Source organism: Nicotiana tomentosiformis, chromosome 8 (genome assembly GCF_000390325.3).
Source record: "Nicotiana tomentosiformis chromosome 8, ASM39032v3, whole genome shotgun sequence".
NCBI classification, from domain to species: domain Eukaryota; kingdom Viridiplantae; phylum Streptophyta; class Magnoliopsida; order Solanales; family Solanaceae; genus Nicotiana; species Nicotiana tomentosiformis.
In genome coordinates this window covers 135,330,336-135,350,730 of record NC_090819.1, presented here as the reverse complement: position 1 = coordinate 135,350,730, position 20,395 = coordinate 135,330,336, and the positions used below count along the sequence as shown (strand labels likewise).

The following is a 20,395-nucleotide window of genomic DNA, read 5'->3' as shown; positions in this document are numbered from 1 at the left end:
GTAATGACACCAAATTAATCAATTTAATTTTAGTGGATAAAATTAAAGTAAAAATACATGTATTAAACGTATATATCATTATATTTATTAATTAGTTTTGTGAGATAACATTTTAACACCATCCTTATTTTTCAGAATCAAATCACGTGACATCCAAATGACGTTACATCACACGCGCTTTAGATTCATCAAGTCCAAGAGATTCCTTAACATTATCGTTAATTTTCTGATTTAGAGAATAAATCTCAGTTCTCATTAAACTGCAAACGAACTGACCTTTAAAAAAGGGGGAAGAAAAAAAAAAAGAAAAAAGCTAAAAGAAGACTAACGAAAAACACCGTTTTTTTTACACCTAAAAACCAAACAAGAGATATCTATCTAAACACAAAAAACACACACATGTTTGCAGACATATATTGAGGGACAAGAATCTACCAAGCCTTGGTTTTTATGTCCTTTATTATTCCACAAAGGTACGTTAAAGATTTCATTTTTAATAGTTAAATGTTCCTTTAAATTTCAAGATTCTTGAATTTATAGTTATTCGAGACATATTTTGAATGTTTATATGAATCTTGCATGCAGATTTTGTAATTGGGTATTGATTATCTTGATGATATAGTTAGTAGTTGCATTAATAATGGGGAGAGGGAGGCCTAGGGCTGTAGAATTAGGGCAAAATACAAGTGCATCCCCAATTGGGTTATTGAATATACCACCCGGGCCAGTGTATTATCCAACTGAGGGTGAATTTAAGGACCCTTTAGGGTTTATTTACAAGATCAGGCCAGAGGCTGAGAAATATGGCATTTGTAAAATTATCCCACCTAAGAGTTGGAAACCCCCTTTTGCATTGGATTTGAATGCCTTCATGTTTCCGACGAAAACGCAAGCGATTCATCAGTTACAGGCTCGGTGCGCGTCTTGCGATCCGAAGACCTTTGAATTAGAGTACTATAGGTTCCTAGAGGAGCATTGCGGGAAGAAGGCGGCGAAGAAACGTGTTGTGTTTGAGGGGGAGGAGCTTAATTTGTGTAAGTTGTTTAATTCCGTCAAGCGGCTCGGAGGGTACGATAAAGTAGCTAAGGAAAAGAAGTGGGGCGAGGTTTTTAGGTTCGTACGACCTGCTGGGAAGATTTCGGAGTGCGCCAAGCATGTATTATGCCAGTTGTACCTGGAACATTTGTGTGATTATGAAGAGTACTATAATAAGTTAAATAAGATGAGAAATAAAAGTTACAGGAGAGGAAATGGAAGTGAGAGAAAAAGGGAGTCAGACCCCCAATTCTCGAGTTCTAAGAGAAGGAGAAAGAATAGTGAGTGTGATCGAACTGAAACGTGTAAGGCGAAGGAGGAAGAACACGATCAAATATGTGAACAATGCAAAAGTGGATTGCACGGGGAGGTGATGCTTCTCTGTGATCGGTGCAATAAAGGGTGGCATATTTACTGTTTGTCGCCACCTCTGAAACAAATTCCACCTGGGAACTGGTATTGCTTGCAATGCTTGAATTCTGAAAAGGATAGCTTCGGTTTTGCACCCGGTAGAGACTTACCATTGGACGCATTTAGGCGCATTGCTGATCGTGCCAGGAAAAAATGGTTTGGTTCCGCATCTATTTCACAAGTGGAATTAGAAAAGAAGTTCTGGGAAATTGTGGAGGGATCAGCTGGGGAGGTTGAAGTGAAGTATGGCAGTGACTTGGATACTTCCATCTATGGTAGTGGATTTCCACGTGTAACCGACGAAAAACTATCATCAGTTGAACAAGGTACATGGGATGAATATAGTGCTAGCCCATGGAATCTCAATAACTTACCGAAGTTGCCAGGTTCGATGCTTCGAGCTGTACATCATAGCATTGCTGGTGTTATGGTGCCTTGGCTGTATATCGGAATGCTATTCTCTTCATTCTGCTGGCATTTTGAAGACCACTGCTTTTACTCCATGAATTATCTTCACTGGTATGAGTGCCAATTATTATTTGTATCTTAAGTCCATTTCTTTTATTCCTATGAAATAAGTGACCATATGACAAATTTGATTGGAGGAGAACCATATTATTGTGTTCTTTCTCTACTTTGTTTTGTGTACGGCTTGTATAATATTAAAAGAATTACTTACTTTATTAAAAAAAAGCTCTTATTCATTTATGCTGAAAGTCACCATGATAGTAAAAGAATAAATTTCATACCAGACAAACAAAAGAAGAAGATTCACTTTAAAAGGTTTGTTATCGATTTAGAAAATAATAAGTTCGATTCATTAAACAACATATAATTGCTCATAGAAATGTCAGAGACCTCTATCTAACCAGTAGTTTCATCTTATTTAAACGTGTATGCAATTCAAGATAAGTAAGTTATTTTAGGTTGCGTTGCTACGAAAGTTCTTGCAGATACTTTATTACTTTTGGTCTTGATATTAATTTCTTTCCATTATTGCCTAATGTGATGTGACATGCCTTTCCTAATAAGGTTAGAAATTTGGCATGTTGGTAAATCTGTGTGAATCTTACAAATGAGCTTTGTAAAATCCATGTAGCGTTGTTTATTGGGTTTTCACAATCTACAGGTTGTGCTTTCACTAGGTCCCGTTCAACTGTTTTTGGCTGATGTGATTTAATGGTCTTGCTTAGGTTGCTAGCTCGCCGGTAGATTCGTTACTTGTTCAGTGTAGCCTCTTTTGACTTCTCTTCTGCTGAAATGTTTCGTAGTACCTAACGCCATGAAGCTTATCTCATTTTTTGCCCAAATTAAGTAGATTCGAAATTATTCCTTTAAAGTGTTGATGCATCTATTAGATGTCCATTGGCTTCATATTGTCTTTTCATCACCCACTAACCAATCTAAGCCCCCCCCCCCCCCAAAAAAAAAAGAAGAAACCCCCCGTCTAAATCCAAAATAAAGTATGAGGAAAGGGGAAACAAGGGATATAAGCTTGCTCTTCTTTTTGAATAACCTTTCCTTTCTGTTAACTATTTCTTATAAGTAAGTTCTATTTATCCGTGAACGCCCTTTACAATTGCCTAGCATGCACCATGAAGTACCTGTGGCTTATATGTGTGGCGATGTTACCACTTCCTAGCCAACTGAGTGGAGCTTCCTTTTTCTCTTCTGTCTCTCCATGCATTTCATAGTTAATTGGTTATTGAAGCTTGATTACAACAACTACACCTCAATCCCTAAATAGTTGAGTCCGGCTAAATGATAGCACCAACGACTAAACCTTCGTCTCTAACTAGTTGGTATCACCTATATGGACACATTGTTTCCATTATGTTCTACACCTAGCTAACTCCATGTGGATTTCAAGAGGTTGTAGGCCTTTCCCGAGTGCTTGCAAATGCGATTTTAGGTCTAACTTGTCCCTTTTTAACACTTCCAGTTATCATAGTATCTTATCGGACCGGACATTTCCCGCTGATATCTTTTCTGCAATTAGGTTGATTAAGCTCATGATATCATTGTTTTGATGTCTTCTATTTTGTGCACGACCAGTATCCTGATAATCATTGATTGAATCTTGATAAATTTATCAGTTAATTAGTTCTTCCTGCTTCCTTTCAGGGGAGAGCCGAAATGTTGGTATAGTGTTCCTGGAAATGAAGCCCAAGCTTTTGAGAAGGTCATTCTGAACACTTCCTATCCTTCATTAGTGTCATAGCTTTTGCTTTTGAGTATTTACAAATTGTAGGCTAGTAAAGTTAAAACATATTTCTTCTACTATGAATGGAATACATGTTGATCCAAGTTCTTGATATTTGAATGTTGGCTTTCATGAGATTTTAGTTTAATGAGAGCTTTGTCCTCTGTCTTAAAATGGTTTTGTGGAGATGGTTGAACTGAAATGAGGCAAGTTTAAGGTCATGGGAAATATTCTTGTTCTTCATACTATTTGGTTCTTTAGTTCTTCAGTTCTATTGATTTGAATCATCTCATATGAGAAGTAAATGATAATCTATTTTACCTTTTACTTCCATGTATAAATGAATGAGTTCAGACCGGTTATTCTGGCATGTTAACTTGATAGATGTAGATCATAGCTGGAGTCCTGCTAAACCCACAAGTAATAGATGACTATATACAATAACATGAGTAACCAACATCCAGGGTTTTACTAGGAGGTGCTTTGGAAGATGTAAATAATCCCTATTCATTAGGGGTTTGGATATCATTAGTTGTGGTTTCTTATCTGTATTAGTTTGTGTCTAGTTAGTGTTAAAAGATCTGTTGCATATTCTTTCATTACGTCTTGGCATAGAGAGATTACCTTTTCCATGTTCCTTGATACATTGCATTGATGCTAGTTATTTTCCTATTTTAGCCGCTTGAGAAGTGATAAAGGAATACTTGATTGCTGTTGTCAGTTAACTTGTATCAATGTTTATAAATGGTTTTTACATGTAGCTTTCCCTCATAAATTTCAAATTTGGACCTTTTCTTGCTGTCCTGTAACTAGCAAATTTTATGCAGGTAATGCGTAATAGCCTTCCCGATCTGTTTGATGCGCAACCAGATCTGCTATTTCAGCTTGTAACCATGCTGAATCCACGTGTGTTGCAAGAAAATGGGGTTCCTGTTTATAATGTAGTACAGGTTTGTTTCAGGACTTAATACTCAGATGTTTCTCCTTATGTCCTGCTCTGTCTTTTTCCTTTGTAGCTTTCTGGTAGTTCCTTCCAAAATTCATGGACGATGTCATGATACTGCATTTGCGTCTTTTTCTTCGTAAATAGAAGAGCATGAAAATAAGGAGAAATGTCCGGAGAGTGAAAAAAAGGGAGAGCTTTTCATAGTAATTTTTACTGTTTTGTGGAGCCAAACTTTTTTTTTTCCCCCTTCCAAACTTATGTTCAACTGTTATATGGCCAGGAGATAGGAGGATTTTCTTTCTATAGATATTTTAGCTTAAGTTTTTGTTGAGAAACTAGGAAAACAGTTTTTTCCAATTCAATTGAAAATGGTACTTCTATTGAATCTAAAAGCTGTAGGAAAAAAATAGAGAATAAAGATATTTTATGGTCCTTAAGATTCGGCAGGACGTTTTGTTCGGTGCCTGAAGTATTGATTATGCCAGTTGTATGTCGTTGCATATTGGTGTTTAAGGGGTCCTTTAAACTACTATTGGCTGTTTGATTCACATTCCGTATGTTTTGATATTGGTGGAGGATACTATTATCTTTCCATAGCCCAAATGTATAAATTAGGAAAATAAAAAAATAACTGTGTCAGCACTCCTATGCCACCCACAACAGATGCAGTAAAAAATCAGGATTTATGAGGGGTATCACACAAAACACATTGAAAAAGAGTTTGACTTAACAATATCTTTTTCTAAGGCTACATGTCAAAGTAGGGTGACCTTTCAGGAGTCTACTGGTATTCTGAATCTCTGTAGTTGGATAGAACCCGGTGAGCGATAAGCAGCTGGCGTTTTGTCTTTACTTCTTCACTACACTACTACAGTTACCTTTAATATATGTTTCAGAACAATTTTTGGCATCATCTTTTGAAACTTGTTCTCTTTATATTTCGTCCTCTATGTTATTGGTTAAAATTCTTCCACACTTTTTCTCTTCTTTTAGTTTTGTATTTTGTCATTTGGCCTCCAAGCTTCATTATCAAAGGTACATGTTATCTCTCAAACCCATTAGAATTAGGCTGTCGTGAGCCTTGGGGTTGCCTAAACTTTATGTCATACAACAAGGATGCAAATTAAATGATCTATATTGCAGGGGCCTAATTCTTTACCATGGTCATGCATTTGGGACCAGAAGTTACTTGAAGAATTTAAGCAACACGAGGCCTTTTCCTTTACCTGTCTATAGTACTAATATGTGGGAGAAATGTGCCCCCAGAGCTTTGATCTAGTGGTAAGAGCTCAGGGTGTGATGTATGGTTAGGCGCATGTCATGAGTTCGAATCTTGCTATTGACAAAAGCATGGTATTGGATTTAAGTGGAGAAGGGTAGAGGGGCGGGCCCGTTATCCTTCGAGTTTGGAACCGTAAACAAAAATGCGGAGAAAACTTAAAGTCCTAATATTAAGCAAAGTAGAGTACACTGTATAGAAAATAATAATAATTCTGAAGAAACTCGCAATCTAATGACCAAAGATATTCAACAAATTATGAATATATATTGTTATTTGACTTTAGTAGCAAGCTGTAACTCAATAAGCAATATCCCCTTAACAGTGCTTACGATCCCCTTCATGACAGACATTCCAGTGTAGAGAGGAACCAATTTTAAAGCTTTTCTCATTTTCACTTTTCATTTATGTGGCTTGTTTTTGCTTTTTGGCAGGAGCCTGGGGACTTCATTATTACCTTTCCCAGATCGTATCACGGAGGCTTCAACTTCGGTGAGCCATGCATTTTTGCTATTTTATCTTTGGTTTGCAAAAAGTTCGAAGAGTTCGTTCTTATTCAAATGCTAGTCATGCATGATGCAGCTCTCTCCTGTAGTCTTACCTGCATCTTGGAATTGCAGGCTTAAATTGTGCTGAGGCTGTCAATTTTGCCCCTGCCGACTGGTTACCTCATGGTGGATTTGGAGCAGATCTTTACCAGCTTTATCGCAAACCTGCTGTTTTGTCTCATGAAGAGCTGCTCTGTGCAGTAGCCAGGGTCTGTATCCTAGTCCCGTTCGCCATTTTCCATGGCCTGCTGTGGCCAATGCTTTGTTTATTCGTTCTTTGCCCATGGATGTAAAATCTGGCTCTTTACATGCTTTCTGTGGTTGGGATTACCTTTTGGTCCACTAAATTTTTTGAGTAGCCGTTGGACTGCTCTGCCTACAATATTTTCTAAGTTTTCGACCAAACTTATGCTAATTGATGCTTCTTCTGAAGAACTATTGTTGTGCTTGGTATTTTTGTAGATTACTTTTCCATGCTTCTATAGTTCTATTACCTTTAAATTTTAGTCATGCCAATTTAACAATTTTCATCACCTTGCAGAGCGAATTTGACAGCAAGGCAGCACCTTACTTAAAAACAGAACTGGCCAGGGTCTATTCTAGAGAAAAGTCTTGGAGAGAGCGGCTTTGGAAAAATGGCATTGTTAATTCTTCTGCCATGCCGCCTCGTCGGAAGCCTGAATATGTGGGCACGGAGGAGGTACTTTAACTTTGATGTCTTCTTGAATTTTTGACTCTGAGTGTGTTCTGAAGTGTATTTGACAAATTTTACCGTTTCTTCTTCGAAGGATCCTACATGCATCATATGCCAGCAATATTTGTATCTTTCTGCTGTAGTATGCAACTGTGCACCATCATCTTTTGTTTGTCTTGAGGTAAGAATTTTTTATTTGTGCAAGGAGTCAACAATAAGTTGTTTTTCTTGTCCCGCTAGTTCCTATATGTGATATGCTTCAATGAGTTCTATTCTGTCTAATGTCTATAGAATGTTACTCTGGCCAAATTCAAGCTTAACTTAGCTGATTGTAGAAGCATAAAATCATATTTTCCTTGTAGGTCGTTCATTCTAGCATCTAGGAGGCTAGGACATTCTCAGCATTGTTCTTCCCTCCAGTATCAATATATTTTGAATGTAAACTAACACAATATAGGGTTCCAAATATCTAATATTACAACAGATAGAACTTTCCCATCATCATGCAGCTTAAGTTTTGATTTACTAATTCTAGAGCCTGTGGTGAATTATTTGGTTCTTATTGCTTTTGGGATGGTTTTTTCTTTTTTTTTTTGTGTGTGGGGGGGGGGGGGAGGGATTAGTGATTAAACTGCTGAATGCTCTACAGTACTGCCATTGGCATTCTGTGTAATCTTTGTCATATTTAGTCATCAATTTTGGTTGTTGTATCTGTTTTCTTGACTAACCATGAGTTTTGCTTGTAGCACTGGGAACATTTGTGTGAATGTAAGCCACAAAAGCGTCGACTCCTTTATCGTCATACGCTGGCTGAATTGAATGATTTGGTGTTTACTACTGATAAGGGTAATCATGAAGAGGCTGCAAAAAACTTCAGAAAGCAACTTCTATCTTCCAACGATCCACCTGCTTTGTCAAAAAAGGTTCTGATCATTACTTCCATTCCATATGAGAACATTTTTTGGGTGAAGTGTCTTGTTTTTCTTATTCCATTTGATGCTCAAAGGGATTCCAGTTTTGTTCCCTTGTTTTCTGGCCTAGTGAGGATTAAAGTTTCTCTTTGGACCCTCTCTTGGGCTCCATACAGTGTTCTGCATTTCGTTGCTAGATTTTCTAATTACTTGTAGATTCCCGTTTAACCACTTAAGTAGAGATTTCTATACCCTAGTTTTCAGCAGATCTGTAGTAATAGGCTTTTGTCCAAAGAGGTGGGGTTGGGGTTGGGGGGGGGGAAGTAAGGTTCTTGCTTTCATTTTGTTGCTTGTCATTATTTAGAGTAAGTAGAACAGAAGTATATTTCTTGGTATTGATATTCATTAGGAGATGGAAGAACAAGCTCAATGATTCTTTACCAGTGTTAAATCATTTGTGCTTTGATCTTTTATATCTGAAATGTTAATACTACTAATTTTCCTTCATAATCTGTGTCAACGACTGGTGAGAAATATCTTCCTACTCTCTCACTTTCCTTTACCATGTCTAACTTTCTCGCTATCGCACACCCAATCCTATGACTTAGTTGAGAAGCTTAACTATCTTAATGATACTAGTGGTCAAGAAGCTTAACTATCTGAATGATACTAACGGTCTTCAGATACATGCTTCTCGAACCTTTTCTGCTCTATTTGGGAAGTTCTGTTCTTTGATAGGCTGATACCTCAGTTAGCTGTTCCATATTTTCTGAATCGGTTGATACTTTGAGATGTGACATCTGCAGTATTAATTGCAGATTCGTGATACAAATAACGTGTTAATAATCTAAAGAATAAAAATAGTTTTTGCTAATATGTGGCTCGTGCAAACATATAAAGTATTAGCTTCTAAATTTTATGGGCTCTAACAAATGGCCAAATGTAGGTAAAAGGTGGATGTATCACACACGTGCAGCTTGCTGAAAAATGGCTGATGAAGTTCAGTAAGCTTTTTCAGGATCCTTATTCTTCAGATGCTTATCGTCGTGCAATAAAGGAAGCCGAACAGTTTATGTGGGCTGGTCATGAAATGGATCCAGTGAGATTTCAGCCATATCATTTTCTGTAACTCCTTAGTCCTAGATTTTGTTCCTCTCTTCAACTAAATATCTGTCAAATGGGGTTTAGGTAAGAGAGTTGGTGAAGAAGTTGATTGAAGCTCAGAGTTGGGCTCAAAATGTTAAGGACTGTCTCTCTAAAGTAAAATCTTGGATGTCTGATCGCAGTAGTGATGTAGTGAAGGTGCAGATGGAAGTTGTTAACAGTTTGCTCAGTTTAAACCCTGTACCCTGTAATGAACCTGCACATCTCAGATTGAAGGTGAAATGCATTTTTGTTTCTGATTTTACCTCTTTTATTCTGCACTTATATTTTGCGCTGGTTCTGACCACCCGAGTATGCTTCATGTACAGGATTTCCAGAAAGAAGCGAGCCAGCTGACTCTGGAGATTGATTCTGTTCTTTCATCATGCTCAAATATTCTTGTAAGCCAGTTCATTCACCTCGTTGATAGTTATCTAAGTGCATATTAGTGCGGTTTGATATTCTATGAATCTATCGTACCCCATATATTTGTTAGTTTATGTTTCTGCCGCATTACCGAACAGTTTGACAGGTGTTAATGCTGTTCATTGAGAATGGTAGTTCAGGTTAGGGTATAATTTCAGGTTTTTGTTATGACATTTGTGGCTAATACAGTTGTTAAGTCCCACAGTGGTTGAGGGAATGGGTTATAGTCTCCTTATATGGTCTTTGGCAATCCTCCCCTCATAAGCGCTTTTTGGGGTTGAGTTAGGCCCTAGGTCCAATTCTTCACAATAACATATTCCTCCCCCCTCCCCCCACCAAAATAAAAACAAAAAAAAGGTTGTCTAATTTCTGAACCTTTTATCTGCCTTTCATATCATTCATAGTCTTTACATTCTTGGATCATCTGGAAATGTTTCTTCTTCTTCTTCCCTTTGAGGTTAGGAAGTGTTGCTCATTCTGAAAAGGTGTTGCTCATTCTGTTCTCTTATGTTTGCTAACTATTTCCTCATTGCCTTTTCAGGTATCTGATTTGGAGGCATTGTACTCCAAGACTGTAGATTGCCCCATCTACATCGAAGAAAGTGAAGAATTGTTGAACAAGTTGTCGTCAGTTAAGGTATACCTTATTATTTTGTAAGTTTTCTGTCTTATACACTGTTTAGGAAAGGTTACCAGGCTGACATCGCCACTGTTTATGTTTTAGTAACAAACAACACTACAACAACAACAAACCCAGTATAATCCCACATGTGGGGTTTGGGGAGGGTAGTGTGTACGCAGATCTTACCCCTACCTGGAGAGGTAGAGGCTGTTTCCGATAGACCCTCGGCTCAAGAAAGGTGTCACGGAAGAAAAGGGAAGAAAAAGAAGAAAGAGGGGGAGGAAAGAAAGAAAAGGGAGACAAAAGACAATAAGGAAAATGGGGAGGAAAGTAGCATCAAATAGTAACAATCAGGGAGCAACAATTTCCAGTAAAAGGGAAAAAAAAGTAGCATCAAATAGTAACAATCAGGGAGCAACAATTTCCAATAGCAATTTTAAAAAAACAATGGACGTGGTAGCTAAGTACTAGTACTACTGGTAAACCTAGGAGAAAGTCACAACTACCTGTCAACCCACCACCTTAATCCTCGACCTCCACACCTTCCGCTAGTCATGTCCTCGGTTAGGTGAAGCACCGACATGTCCTGCCTAATCACCTCTCCCCAATATTTCTTTGGGCCCGCCATGGTCAACCTCTCACACCTCCTGACCGGGGCATCTATGTATCTCCTCATGCCCAAACCATTGCAGCCTCGATTTCCACAACTTGTATTCCACGGATGTTACTCCCACCTTGTCCCTAATAACTTCATTCCTAATCTTGTCTTTCCTGGTATGTCCACACATCTATCTCAACATCCTCATTTCAGCTCCATACAACATAGCCGGTCTAATTACCACCCTGTAGAATTTTCCCTTAAATCTAGGCGGTACATTCTTGTCGCATAAAACCCCCGAAGCATCTCATCCAACCAGCTCCAATGCGGTGAGTAACATCCTCGTCAATCTCCCCGTCGACTTGAATTATAGACCCAAGATACTTGAAACTATATCTTTTGGGAATGACTTCAGTATCAATCTTTACTAACACTTCTTCGTCATGCCTCTCATCACTGAACTTGCACTCCAATTATTCAGTTTTTGACCTACTCAACTTGAAACCTTTGGACTCCAGCGTCTGTCCCCTCGCGTCTCGTCAATCAGTACTATGTCATCAACAAATAATATACACCACCCTCCCTTGTATGTGTCGCGTCAGCACATCCAACGCTAGGGCAAACAAAAATGGGCTAAGAGCTGATCCCTGATGCAACCCCATCTCCACAGGAAAAAGTTCTGAGTCTCCTCCCGCAGTCCTCACCCGAGTCTTAGCACCTTCGTACATGTCCTTAATCACCCTAATGTACGCTACCGGGACTCCGCTAACCTCCAAACATCTCATAGCACCTCCCTCGGGACTCTGTCATAAGCCTTCTCAAGATAAATGAACACCATGTGCAAGTCCTTTTTCCTCTCCCTATACTGCTCCATCTCCCTATACTGCTCCACCAATCGTCTCACAAGATGAATGGCTTCTATAGTTGACCGTCCCGACATAAATCCGAACTGGTTCTCAGAGATACATACACCCGTCCTCACTCTCTTCTCCACCACTCTCTCCCAAACCTTCATAGTGTGACTCAACAGCTTGATATCCTATAGTTATATGTTTTAGTAACAGTGGTACATTATAATGTCTCGTTGTGTTCTCCTTGAGAGAAAACATCGAGTCAAACTAAAGGAAGTGAAGATTAGGAGAAGAGAGAGAAAACAGAAGAAACAACCCTTTTTTCTCAACAAAATCTTTTAGGTTCAGAACCAATAATATATAAAAAAATATAAAAAAGACTACAAAACCCCTGAAGTTTGGTTCTTATCCCCAAAAAGTCCTTTTTATTTTTGTTGGGACATGTTCCAATATCATGAAATTTCTGAAGCCTTTCGTCTCATTGTAGATGCGATTGGCTGTAGAAAAGAGGATCAGCAAATTTATGATCGTCCGTTTTGTTCAACTGGGTGTTACTTTTCCTCAGATTCCTGCCCACTTATGATTTCCTCTTTTTCTTTGACTTATTGTCTTTGTTGTTCTCTGTGCAAATATTGGAAACTGCTTACTGCTGGAGAAATTATAAGATCTCATGACGTGAAAAAGATGATAAATGCTTGTCAGTGAATACTGGAAACTGCTTACTGCTTCAATATTAAAAAATGGAATGAGTGATGCTTTATAATCTTACATATTGAGCTTCTTCAGGCTTGGGCTGAAAGAGTAAGGAAATGCGTGTCTGAGACTTCTGCAAGAGTTGAGGCAGATATTGTCTACAAATTAGAGAAGGAGGTGATCTAGTTATCTTTGCTTTCTGTGATGCTGTCATTTTTTGGAATTATTTTTTTTGTGATTCTTCTATTACTTCTTTTTTCATTTTCAGAGTTTAAGCCTTCAAGTGCAACTTCCTGAAGGTGAACTGCTCCTAGATTTAATTAGACAAGTTGAATGTTGTCAATCTCAGTGCCGTGATCTGTTGGAAGGTTCTCTCAGTCTCAAGGTTGTTCCTACCTTATCATATTTTCGTGAAAAGCGTTGATGGAAATAGAGCTTCGCGTAAATGCCACATTTTATGTTGTACAGGAACTTGAATTACTTCTCAACAAATGGGATGGTTTGGCGGTTAATATTACAGAGCTTGAACTTCTAAGACAATATCATAAAGATGCTATGTCTTGGATAGCGCGTGCTAATCATGCTCTATTGGGCATCAGCGAAAGGGAGGATCAAGAAACTGTATTTGACGAGTTAACTTGCCTTCTAAAGGATGCGTCGTTGCTTAGAGTTAAAGGTTTGGAGATCTCATTTAATCTTTTATTTACTAGTAGTGTGTAATGCAAATAGCTATAATATTTCTCACACTTCTGACATAGTGGAGGAGCTGCCTTGTTTGGATATTGAGCTAAAGAAGGCTGGTTGTAGGGTAAAAGCTCTGAAGGTAACTAGAGTGTCATTCTTCTCCTATCACTTTCTGCCAATCATTAAGTTACATTTTCAACGTTCTTATCATGTGCTATCCATCTTTTTCATTTTTCTTTTTTGGTTATCTGATTCTTTTTATGGTTCATGACTGCTTTGACATCTAATCACTTACGCTGTCTAAAGTAATTCATCATTCATTGCAATATTTCGGTACTCGTAAATCTTTAGTTCACTCCTCTATCTGAATTTTCTGAAATTCTTTCGTACAGGCACTTCGTTGCAAAATGTCCATGGATTATATTGAGCAGCTGTTGATGGAGGCTAGCATGTATTATTACAATTTTCTCTTTACTAATAATGATTATCTTGAAAAACCTATTGATCATCCCATCTTACATGTGAATATATCTCCAGATTGCAGATTGAGAAAGAGAAGTTGTTTGCTGATGTTTCTGAGGTAAAAGCGAATGCTGTAGCTTGGGAGGAAAGTGCCAGGCACGTCCTTGTAAGCAAGGAACAAATATCTGAATTTGAGGATGTTATAAGGTGTTGCCTCGTTCCCTGATTTAGTTATTGCTTCATATTTCTTGCTTCTGTGTTTGTGTATTTATTCTTCTTCCTGAGTATTATTTAAATTTTGCAAAATCTTTAGGGCTTCCGAGGAGATATTTGTGATTCTGCCTTCTCTTGATGAAGTCAAGGATGCGGTATCAATTGCGAAGTCTTGGTTATCTAGGTCACAGCCCTTTTTATCACGTGACTCCATGGCACTCGGTTCAAGTCCTCTTGAAGTAGAGACTTTGAAGGTTAATCATTTGCAAACTCTGCACTTGCGAAATATAACGAAGCTCTTACATCCTTTGTTGTAATTTTTGCAGGAATTGGTATCAGACTCTAAGCTTTTGAAGCTATCTTTGAGAGAACAACTGATGATTCAAACATTGCTTGATACTTGCACCAGGTGGGAGCAGGATGCCTGCTCTGTGTTGTATGATACAAAGTGTCTGTTGAATGTCGAAAATATAGATGATGAAATATTGATCAGACATGGCAAAAGTGAAAAGCAAATACAAGCCATAGACTCGGTTGTAGAAGCAGGTCAAGGTCTTGGTTTCAAGTTTGATTTGGTTCCTAAACTTCAAGATGCTTGTTATACACTTCGTTGGTGCTTTAAGGCTCTATCTTTTGCTACTGCAATTCCAACACTTGAGGTAATTAATTGTCACATTTGTCAGTCTTCTTTTCCACCTAAAGGGAGATACGATCTGGACACTGATATGTTGTTTCTGCTTCTTCTCAATATGGCTGTGAATTAGTGCACCCCTTGCTATTTGGGTAAATAGATGTTAGGTTACCTGGTTGCTTTTGCTCCTTTTGATAGCCATTGTAAATTATTGTTTCTGATCCTGTTTTCTGCTTCTGGTGTTGCCTGTATTCAAGGATCAGAAGCTCTAATACCTTTTAGTTTGTCGTCAACAGTGAGATTTTATTATTGATGGTTTTTCAGTTGGAGCACAATTCTCTTTTAGCCGTTTTGCAGAAGTACATGGTATTATCTTTTCGCTTCAGGTAAATTCACCAAAATTTGGAAACTACAGGTGGTAGTATAGTTGCAGCACCATTCCTGGTTCTTCCCTTCTCCTTTTTTGTATAATGGCAAAAGGTAAACAGAATACGATGTTGCTGACCTGTAGATGGTCGCTTAGTGAAGTAACTCCTCGTTTGAGGATATCACTAGTGTGACTGCACATGACTCACTACATCCTTATTCCTCCCTTTCTTCTTCATATGTTTGCCAACTACTGTGTTGGTAGGACCTTAGCACTTTTTGGGCTGGTTTTCCTTTTTTAATCCCAAATTTGGCATATCAGGCTTTCTTTTTTCCTTTGTAATCGCATGGAACTTTTGGTTGTGTGTCCACATGTAAGACTTTTAATTCTATTGTCTGTGTGTGTAGTGGCTTTGTTGCTTTTATTGTGCCACATGGATTGAGACATTTTTTTGCGGCTTGCCTGTACCTCCCAGACAGATGATGCCATGCTCTTTAAGTCTATTTATTAACATTGCTGTAGGAAGTCGAGACGAATGTGGAAATTGCAAGCCACCTTCCTATGATGTATACCACTTGCAGTTTGTGTAGTGCCTTAATTGATTGGGTAAATTGGCTTAAGAGAGCTTTGGAAGTCTCCGTTCAATCTACTCGTAGAAGATCCAGTTTAAGTGAGGCTGAAGAAGTTCTCAGGCAGTATCAGGTACTTTTTCATCCATCTTCTATAGCCTTTGTTGGTGTAGGTATTCCGATGTTACTATTATCTGAACTTCTCCTAGTTGTGTCGTTACATTTGTGAATTTTATACTGTATGTTTGCTCCTTCAAGCTGCAGAACATTCATGTCTCGTCTCCTGCAATGATCAGTCAGCTTCAGACGGCTATTGAAAAACACATGTAAGTTCCGCACTTGATGCAGAATTTCCTTGTACGCGTGTATGTGGCATGTATCCACTTGTCGTCACATTTGCATGATGTCCAATAATAGCTTCTTCAGCAATATGTTATTATCAGAAGTGTGGAATTCTAGAAACCTAAATTTTCTTTGTGCTATTTTGGGATCATCTCATATGATAGGTCAAATATCTTATATTCTTTATGTTTCTTCAGTTTCTTTTCTTGGTTTCCTCTGGTGAACGAATGTAAATATCAAGGTAGCTTTTGAGAACCTATCACTCTCTTTGAAAGCCTGTGTAGCTTATCCGATACTAATCTCTATATTTTTCCCACATTTTTCACTATTTCTTCTGAAGGTAATGTTGTTATTTTTGATTTAATAATTATAATGACAATAGATATTACTATTGTCTTGCCTCTACTGAAAGGTCATTCTGCTGGTACAATTTGGCTTGATTCCACTGCACTATTATCCCTATACAAACCCTTTTGTACCCTGCCTTAAAAGCAACTATAGAAAGAAGTCAAGTAATAGAAAGCAATGATAAGGGATTGAAAGGATAACTGGGAAGATAATCGTGAAGGGGAAGTTGCAAAGTGTAATAAGGGGAAAGGAATATAGCAGATGAAATTATGTCTGGTAGAAATTATTTGACATGCACACATCTGAAAACTTAGTGGCCATATTGCCATATCTATTTTCTATTTTTTTTTTTTTCTTGCTTTTCTGCAAATTTTTATTAGTTTGTATCACTTATAATTTAATTTTGGCAGGTCATGGCTGGATCACGTGCATTTATTTTTCGCCCTCAACTTTAGGGATCGATCGTGGGATCTATTGCTGCAGCTTAAGGTAATATATTTGGTTTGCTGTGTTTTCTTTTCCTTCCTACAAGTTGTAGCTTTTATTTCTTTGGAAAGTTTGTTATGGGGGTATTTTTGTTGCATTACATTTCCATTTTGAGTTTTTATTATACTAGAAGATGGAAAATTAGTTTAATGTTGCATCTTTTGAGAATTTCATCTCTGATCCCTTGGGGACTTCTTATAAAGTGTTAGCTTTGTCATTTCAAATTTCTCCCACTAAATGAGAGAAGGAAAGACACTGTTCTACAAATGGAGGGCTGACCTCTGTGATTCTTCTTACTATATTTTTCCTCTTGCCTAGGTAATCCTTCTTTTTTGATAAGTAAAAGGTTTTTTTTGTCCTTTTTTTCTCACGTGGCTCATATTGTAACAGCAGTCTAAACCCTCCTCCTCCTCTTTCCCTCAAACTCATTTGAACTGGAGTCGTCGTTTTCTCACTTCTGATTCAAATTCGTGCTGTCAGTTAACCTTACGGAGATTGATTCGGCAGGACAATGTGTCTGAAAAATTTCATCCTACTACGATTTCTGGAAACTGAGGAAGTGCAAGAAACACAGAAAAGCACTAGTTGAGAAACTTTATGAAATATGATAATGAAAAAATTCTCGTGGATGTGACTCAGTAATTTTCCACTGGCTTATTGTCCACATTTGGGAATTTTCGTTCATGGAAATGGCCCGAAAGTTATTCTCTACCTCACTAAGTAATTAATATAGGGTCAATGTATGGTTTTATATTTTTAAGCTTTAGCGCGCATTTTCTCATGCCATGTAGTGGTATTTACATGTGATATTCAATGAGTTTCACTGTTAGTGTCTAGTAATTTGAACACTTTCAGGAACAAGGGAGTAATGATGCCTTCAGTTGCACAGAACTAGACATGGTTTTCTCTGAGATTCACAGGATAGAGGAGTGGAAGTGCCGTTGTATGGGAGTCTTACAGCCTTCAGTTGGAGACGCTGACTTGGTTAGTGCGCTTCTACAGACTGAAAACTCACTTGAGAGATCAATCAGTATTTGTGAGAAATCTAATCACTCCAATGCAAGGGCTTTATGTGCATGCTGCTCACTTGATGGTGCGAACCAGAAGCTTTTGACGTGTTCTACTTGCAAGGACTGCTTCCACTTGCAGTGCATTGGATTGTCAACAGGGGATGCCAATGATTCAAAAGTTTTTATTTGCCCTTATTGTCATTTTATTAGCAGTGGAAAAATATCAAGAAATGGAAGTGATCCTCTGAATATTGGACGGAAGAATCTCAAGTTGCACAAGCTCGTTGAGCTCTTATCAGATGCTGAACATCTATGTTTATGGATTCAGGAAAGAGCTGTACTTCAGCAAATCGCTCAAAAAGCTCTTGATTTCAAAGCTCGGATAGAAGAGTTTGTCGAGTTTGTTTTAGCTTATCCAGATAAAGACCTTAGCATTATTGCTAAAAAGTTTTGTGTTGCTTTGAAGGCTGTACATGTTGGTGGTGCATATGATTGTGAGGCAAACAACAAACTTGAGTTGGCATTAGCAAGAACTTCTTGGAAAATCAGAGCTCAAAGATTATTAGACGGTTCTCAAAAACCCTCAATTCAAGTGCTTCAACGGCATTTAAAAGAGGGACTAGCTGTCGGTGTTCCTTCAGAAGATTATTTTAGACAGAGGCTAGCAGAAGCGAAGCACATAGGTTTGCAGTGGGCTGATATGGCGAAGAAGGTTTCAACAGATGGGGGCGTGCTTGGATTGGAAAAGGTCTTTGAGCTCATTACCGAGGGTGAAAATTTACCTGTATCGTGTGAAAAGGAGCTTAAGTTGCTAAGAGATCGAAGTATGCTTTATTGCATTTGTCGGAGACCCTACGATCAGAGACCGATGATCGCTTGTGATAAATGCGATGAATGGTATCATTTTGATTGTATCAAGTTATCCTCACTGCCGAAGATCTACATCTGCCCTGCATGTTGCATGGAAGGAGAGGATTTTGCATCAATATCAACAAGCGGCGAAGAGAAGGTTGTTGCTGGCAAACACGAGGTACCTCAAACGCCTTCGCCGCGACACAGAGAAGGAAGAAGGAAATCAAAAAAACACAAATGGGAGAGAGTGGTTGCTATGGATGTATCAAGAAGTTGTAGTAACATTGAACAGTTGTTTTGGAAAAATAGGAAACCTTACAGACGAGTAGCTCGTAGGCGAGAACATTATGATAGCTTGTCTCCCTTCATTTTTGTACAAAATACTTGATTATGTGTAGATACTCTTTTCCCTCTATTTTATTTATTCAATTGATTCTCAATTTTTGAGCTTTTCTCCTCACTTAAATACTTATCGGCTATGTTGCTCGAACTCTTCGAAAATATTGTCGGGTACGTGCTGGATTCTCCAAAAGTAATGTATTTTTGGAGGATCCGACACAGGTGCGACAACATTTTGGAGAGTCCGCGCAACATAGCTTATCGGCACTCTGTGTTTACATCAAATCATACTAAAGGTTAAGCATAAAGTAAGGCAAAAATGTGTATCACTAAACCATCACTTAACTATGGTTTAGCGATAAAAGTGTGAAAACATGTGTTATATATTCATTAGGTTGGTGTAAATATAGGGTGCGAATAAATTTTTATTGTTTGATGGCCACGTTAGTTCTTTAGTTTGTCGACTAAGAAATGTCTAATATATCCTAGGTGTAATATTTTCTTTTCAACAAGGGAGTGATATTAACTATTTAATTGCTCATGCAGTTTAATTATCAAATATAAATTAAACTATTCTCTCAATAAATGAATGAGGAAAAATTGTTACATAACACAATAAACAAAAACTATGGTGCATAAATCGTAGTGAGAAGAAAAAAGGAGGATTGAAAGATCGTATAAATGATAATAATTCGTTAAAGATTATCCTTCATTTCCTGTTTCATATAACAAATTCTATATCTTAATTTCTCTGCATAATTAATTAAGTGAAATAAAAAGAAAATTGAGATAGAAGTATAGAACCAAGAAATGGTTCGTAAAAATTGTACACCAGACAAAATTAATGTCTCTAATATCCTTCTGCCTTTTCTTATTTTAAAACATGTGCATTTGCACATATATTTTCTAGTTTATTAATTAGTTTTTTTTGGTAGAAAGACTAAGTTCTCATTCATTAACAAGCATAATTACATAACAATGATTCCCCATGGGGGTTGCCATGTTTATACCAAAACTTTGAAATACTTATCAAAAACAAATATCACAAAATACTACAACATATCATTGTAGTCCCACAAGTGGGGTCTGAGGAGAGTTGAGTGTACGCAAACCTTACCCCTGCCTTTAAGAAGGTAGAAATGCTATTTTTGGTAGACCCTCGGCTCAAATATCACAAAATAATGTACTATAATTAATTCAACTATGCGGGACACTTCAACAACAACAATAACAAACATAGTGAGTTCTCACAACTGGGGTCTGGGGAGGGTAGTGTGTATGCAAACCTTACCCTTGCCATAGGAGGGCAGATAGATTGTTTTCGATAGACCCTCGACTAAGACAAGATGAAAAAGAAGCAGTGACAACAAGTGATAACAATAGCAAAGATATTAAGAAAACTAAAGAGAAAGAAAGTACTCAAACAATAGGTAGTACCAGCAATCCAAGAATAAAGAGATACCATGCTAATACTAATGCTACCGGTCCGGGAAAGAAAAAGGGAAACACTCGACATCCTTACTAACCTTCCGCCCTAATTCTCGCCCTCCACGCTTCAAAATAGGAATATTTTACACTGAGTGAGATAAATTGAATAAAATATTTCCTTTAACTATAGGCTTTTTTGGTACCTAAAATTTGTCATGCCACCACCTTCTTTTACCTTTTCATTTCTGTTGTCCTTTTGTTCTTTGTACTTCCCATGCATGAAAAGGATGCTAAACTTCTAATA

At 37.8% G+C, this 20,395-nt stretch overlaps 1 protein-coding gene across 2 annotated transcripts; it reads left to right on the top strand.

Annotated features, from left to right (window-relative positions):
• Nucleotides 1-275: 275 nt before the first annotated feature.
• On the top strand, nucleotides 276-18,764 carry LOC104110228 (lysine-specific demethylase JMJ17). 2 transcript variants are annotated; one of them, XM_009619681.4, is made up of 25 exons: nucleotides 276-473; nucleotides 586-1,965; nucleotides 3,571-3,628; nucleotides 4,477-4,599; nucleotides 6,309-6,366; nucleotides 6,495-6,631; nucleotides 6,964-7,122; nucleotides 7,211-7,297; nucleotides 7,863-8,039; nucleotides 8,974-9,126; nucleotides 9,216-9,407; nucleotides 9,500-9,571; nucleotides 10,138-10,233; nucleotides 12,454-12,537; nucleotides 12,629-12,745; nucleotides 12,829-13,036; nucleotides 13,119-13,183; nucleotides 13,437-13,495; nucleotides 13,582-13,713; nucleotides 13,820-13,973; nucleotides 14,046-14,378; nucleotides 15,240-15,419; nucleotides 15,551-15,612; nucleotides 16,387-16,465; nucleotides 17,318-18,764. In XM_009619681.4, exons 2-25 carry the CDS (start codon nucleotides 641-643, stop codon nucleotides 18,710-18,712), a joined length of 5,505 nt encoding a protein of 1,834 aa, XP_009617976.2. In that variant the 5' UTR covers nucleotides 276-473; nucleotides 586-640; the 3' UTR covers nucleotides 18,713-18,764. The 2 variants fall into 2 exon arrangements, with proteins under 2 accessions (XP_009617976.2, XP_009617975.2); XM_009619680.4 differs by having other exon boundaries at nucleotides 15,545-15,612.
• The last annotated feature ends 1,631 nt before the right edge of the window (nucleotides 18,765-20,395 follow it).

Excerpts from the sequence above, each read along its gene's own strand:
- LOC104110228 (XM_009619680.4), top strand. The coding sequence starts at position 641 with ATGGGGAGAGGGAGGCCTAGGGCTGTAGAATTAGGGCAAAATACAAGT. Across the intron at positions 7,298-7,862 it reads CATCTTTTGTTTGTCTTGAG|CACTGGGAACATTTGTGTGA; the intron begins GTAAGAATTTTT and ends TTTTGCTTGTAG. Across the intron at positions 9,408-9,499 it reads CTGCACATCTCAGATTGAAG|GATTTCCAGAAAGAAGCGAG; the intron begins GTGAAATGCATT and ends CTTCATGTACAG.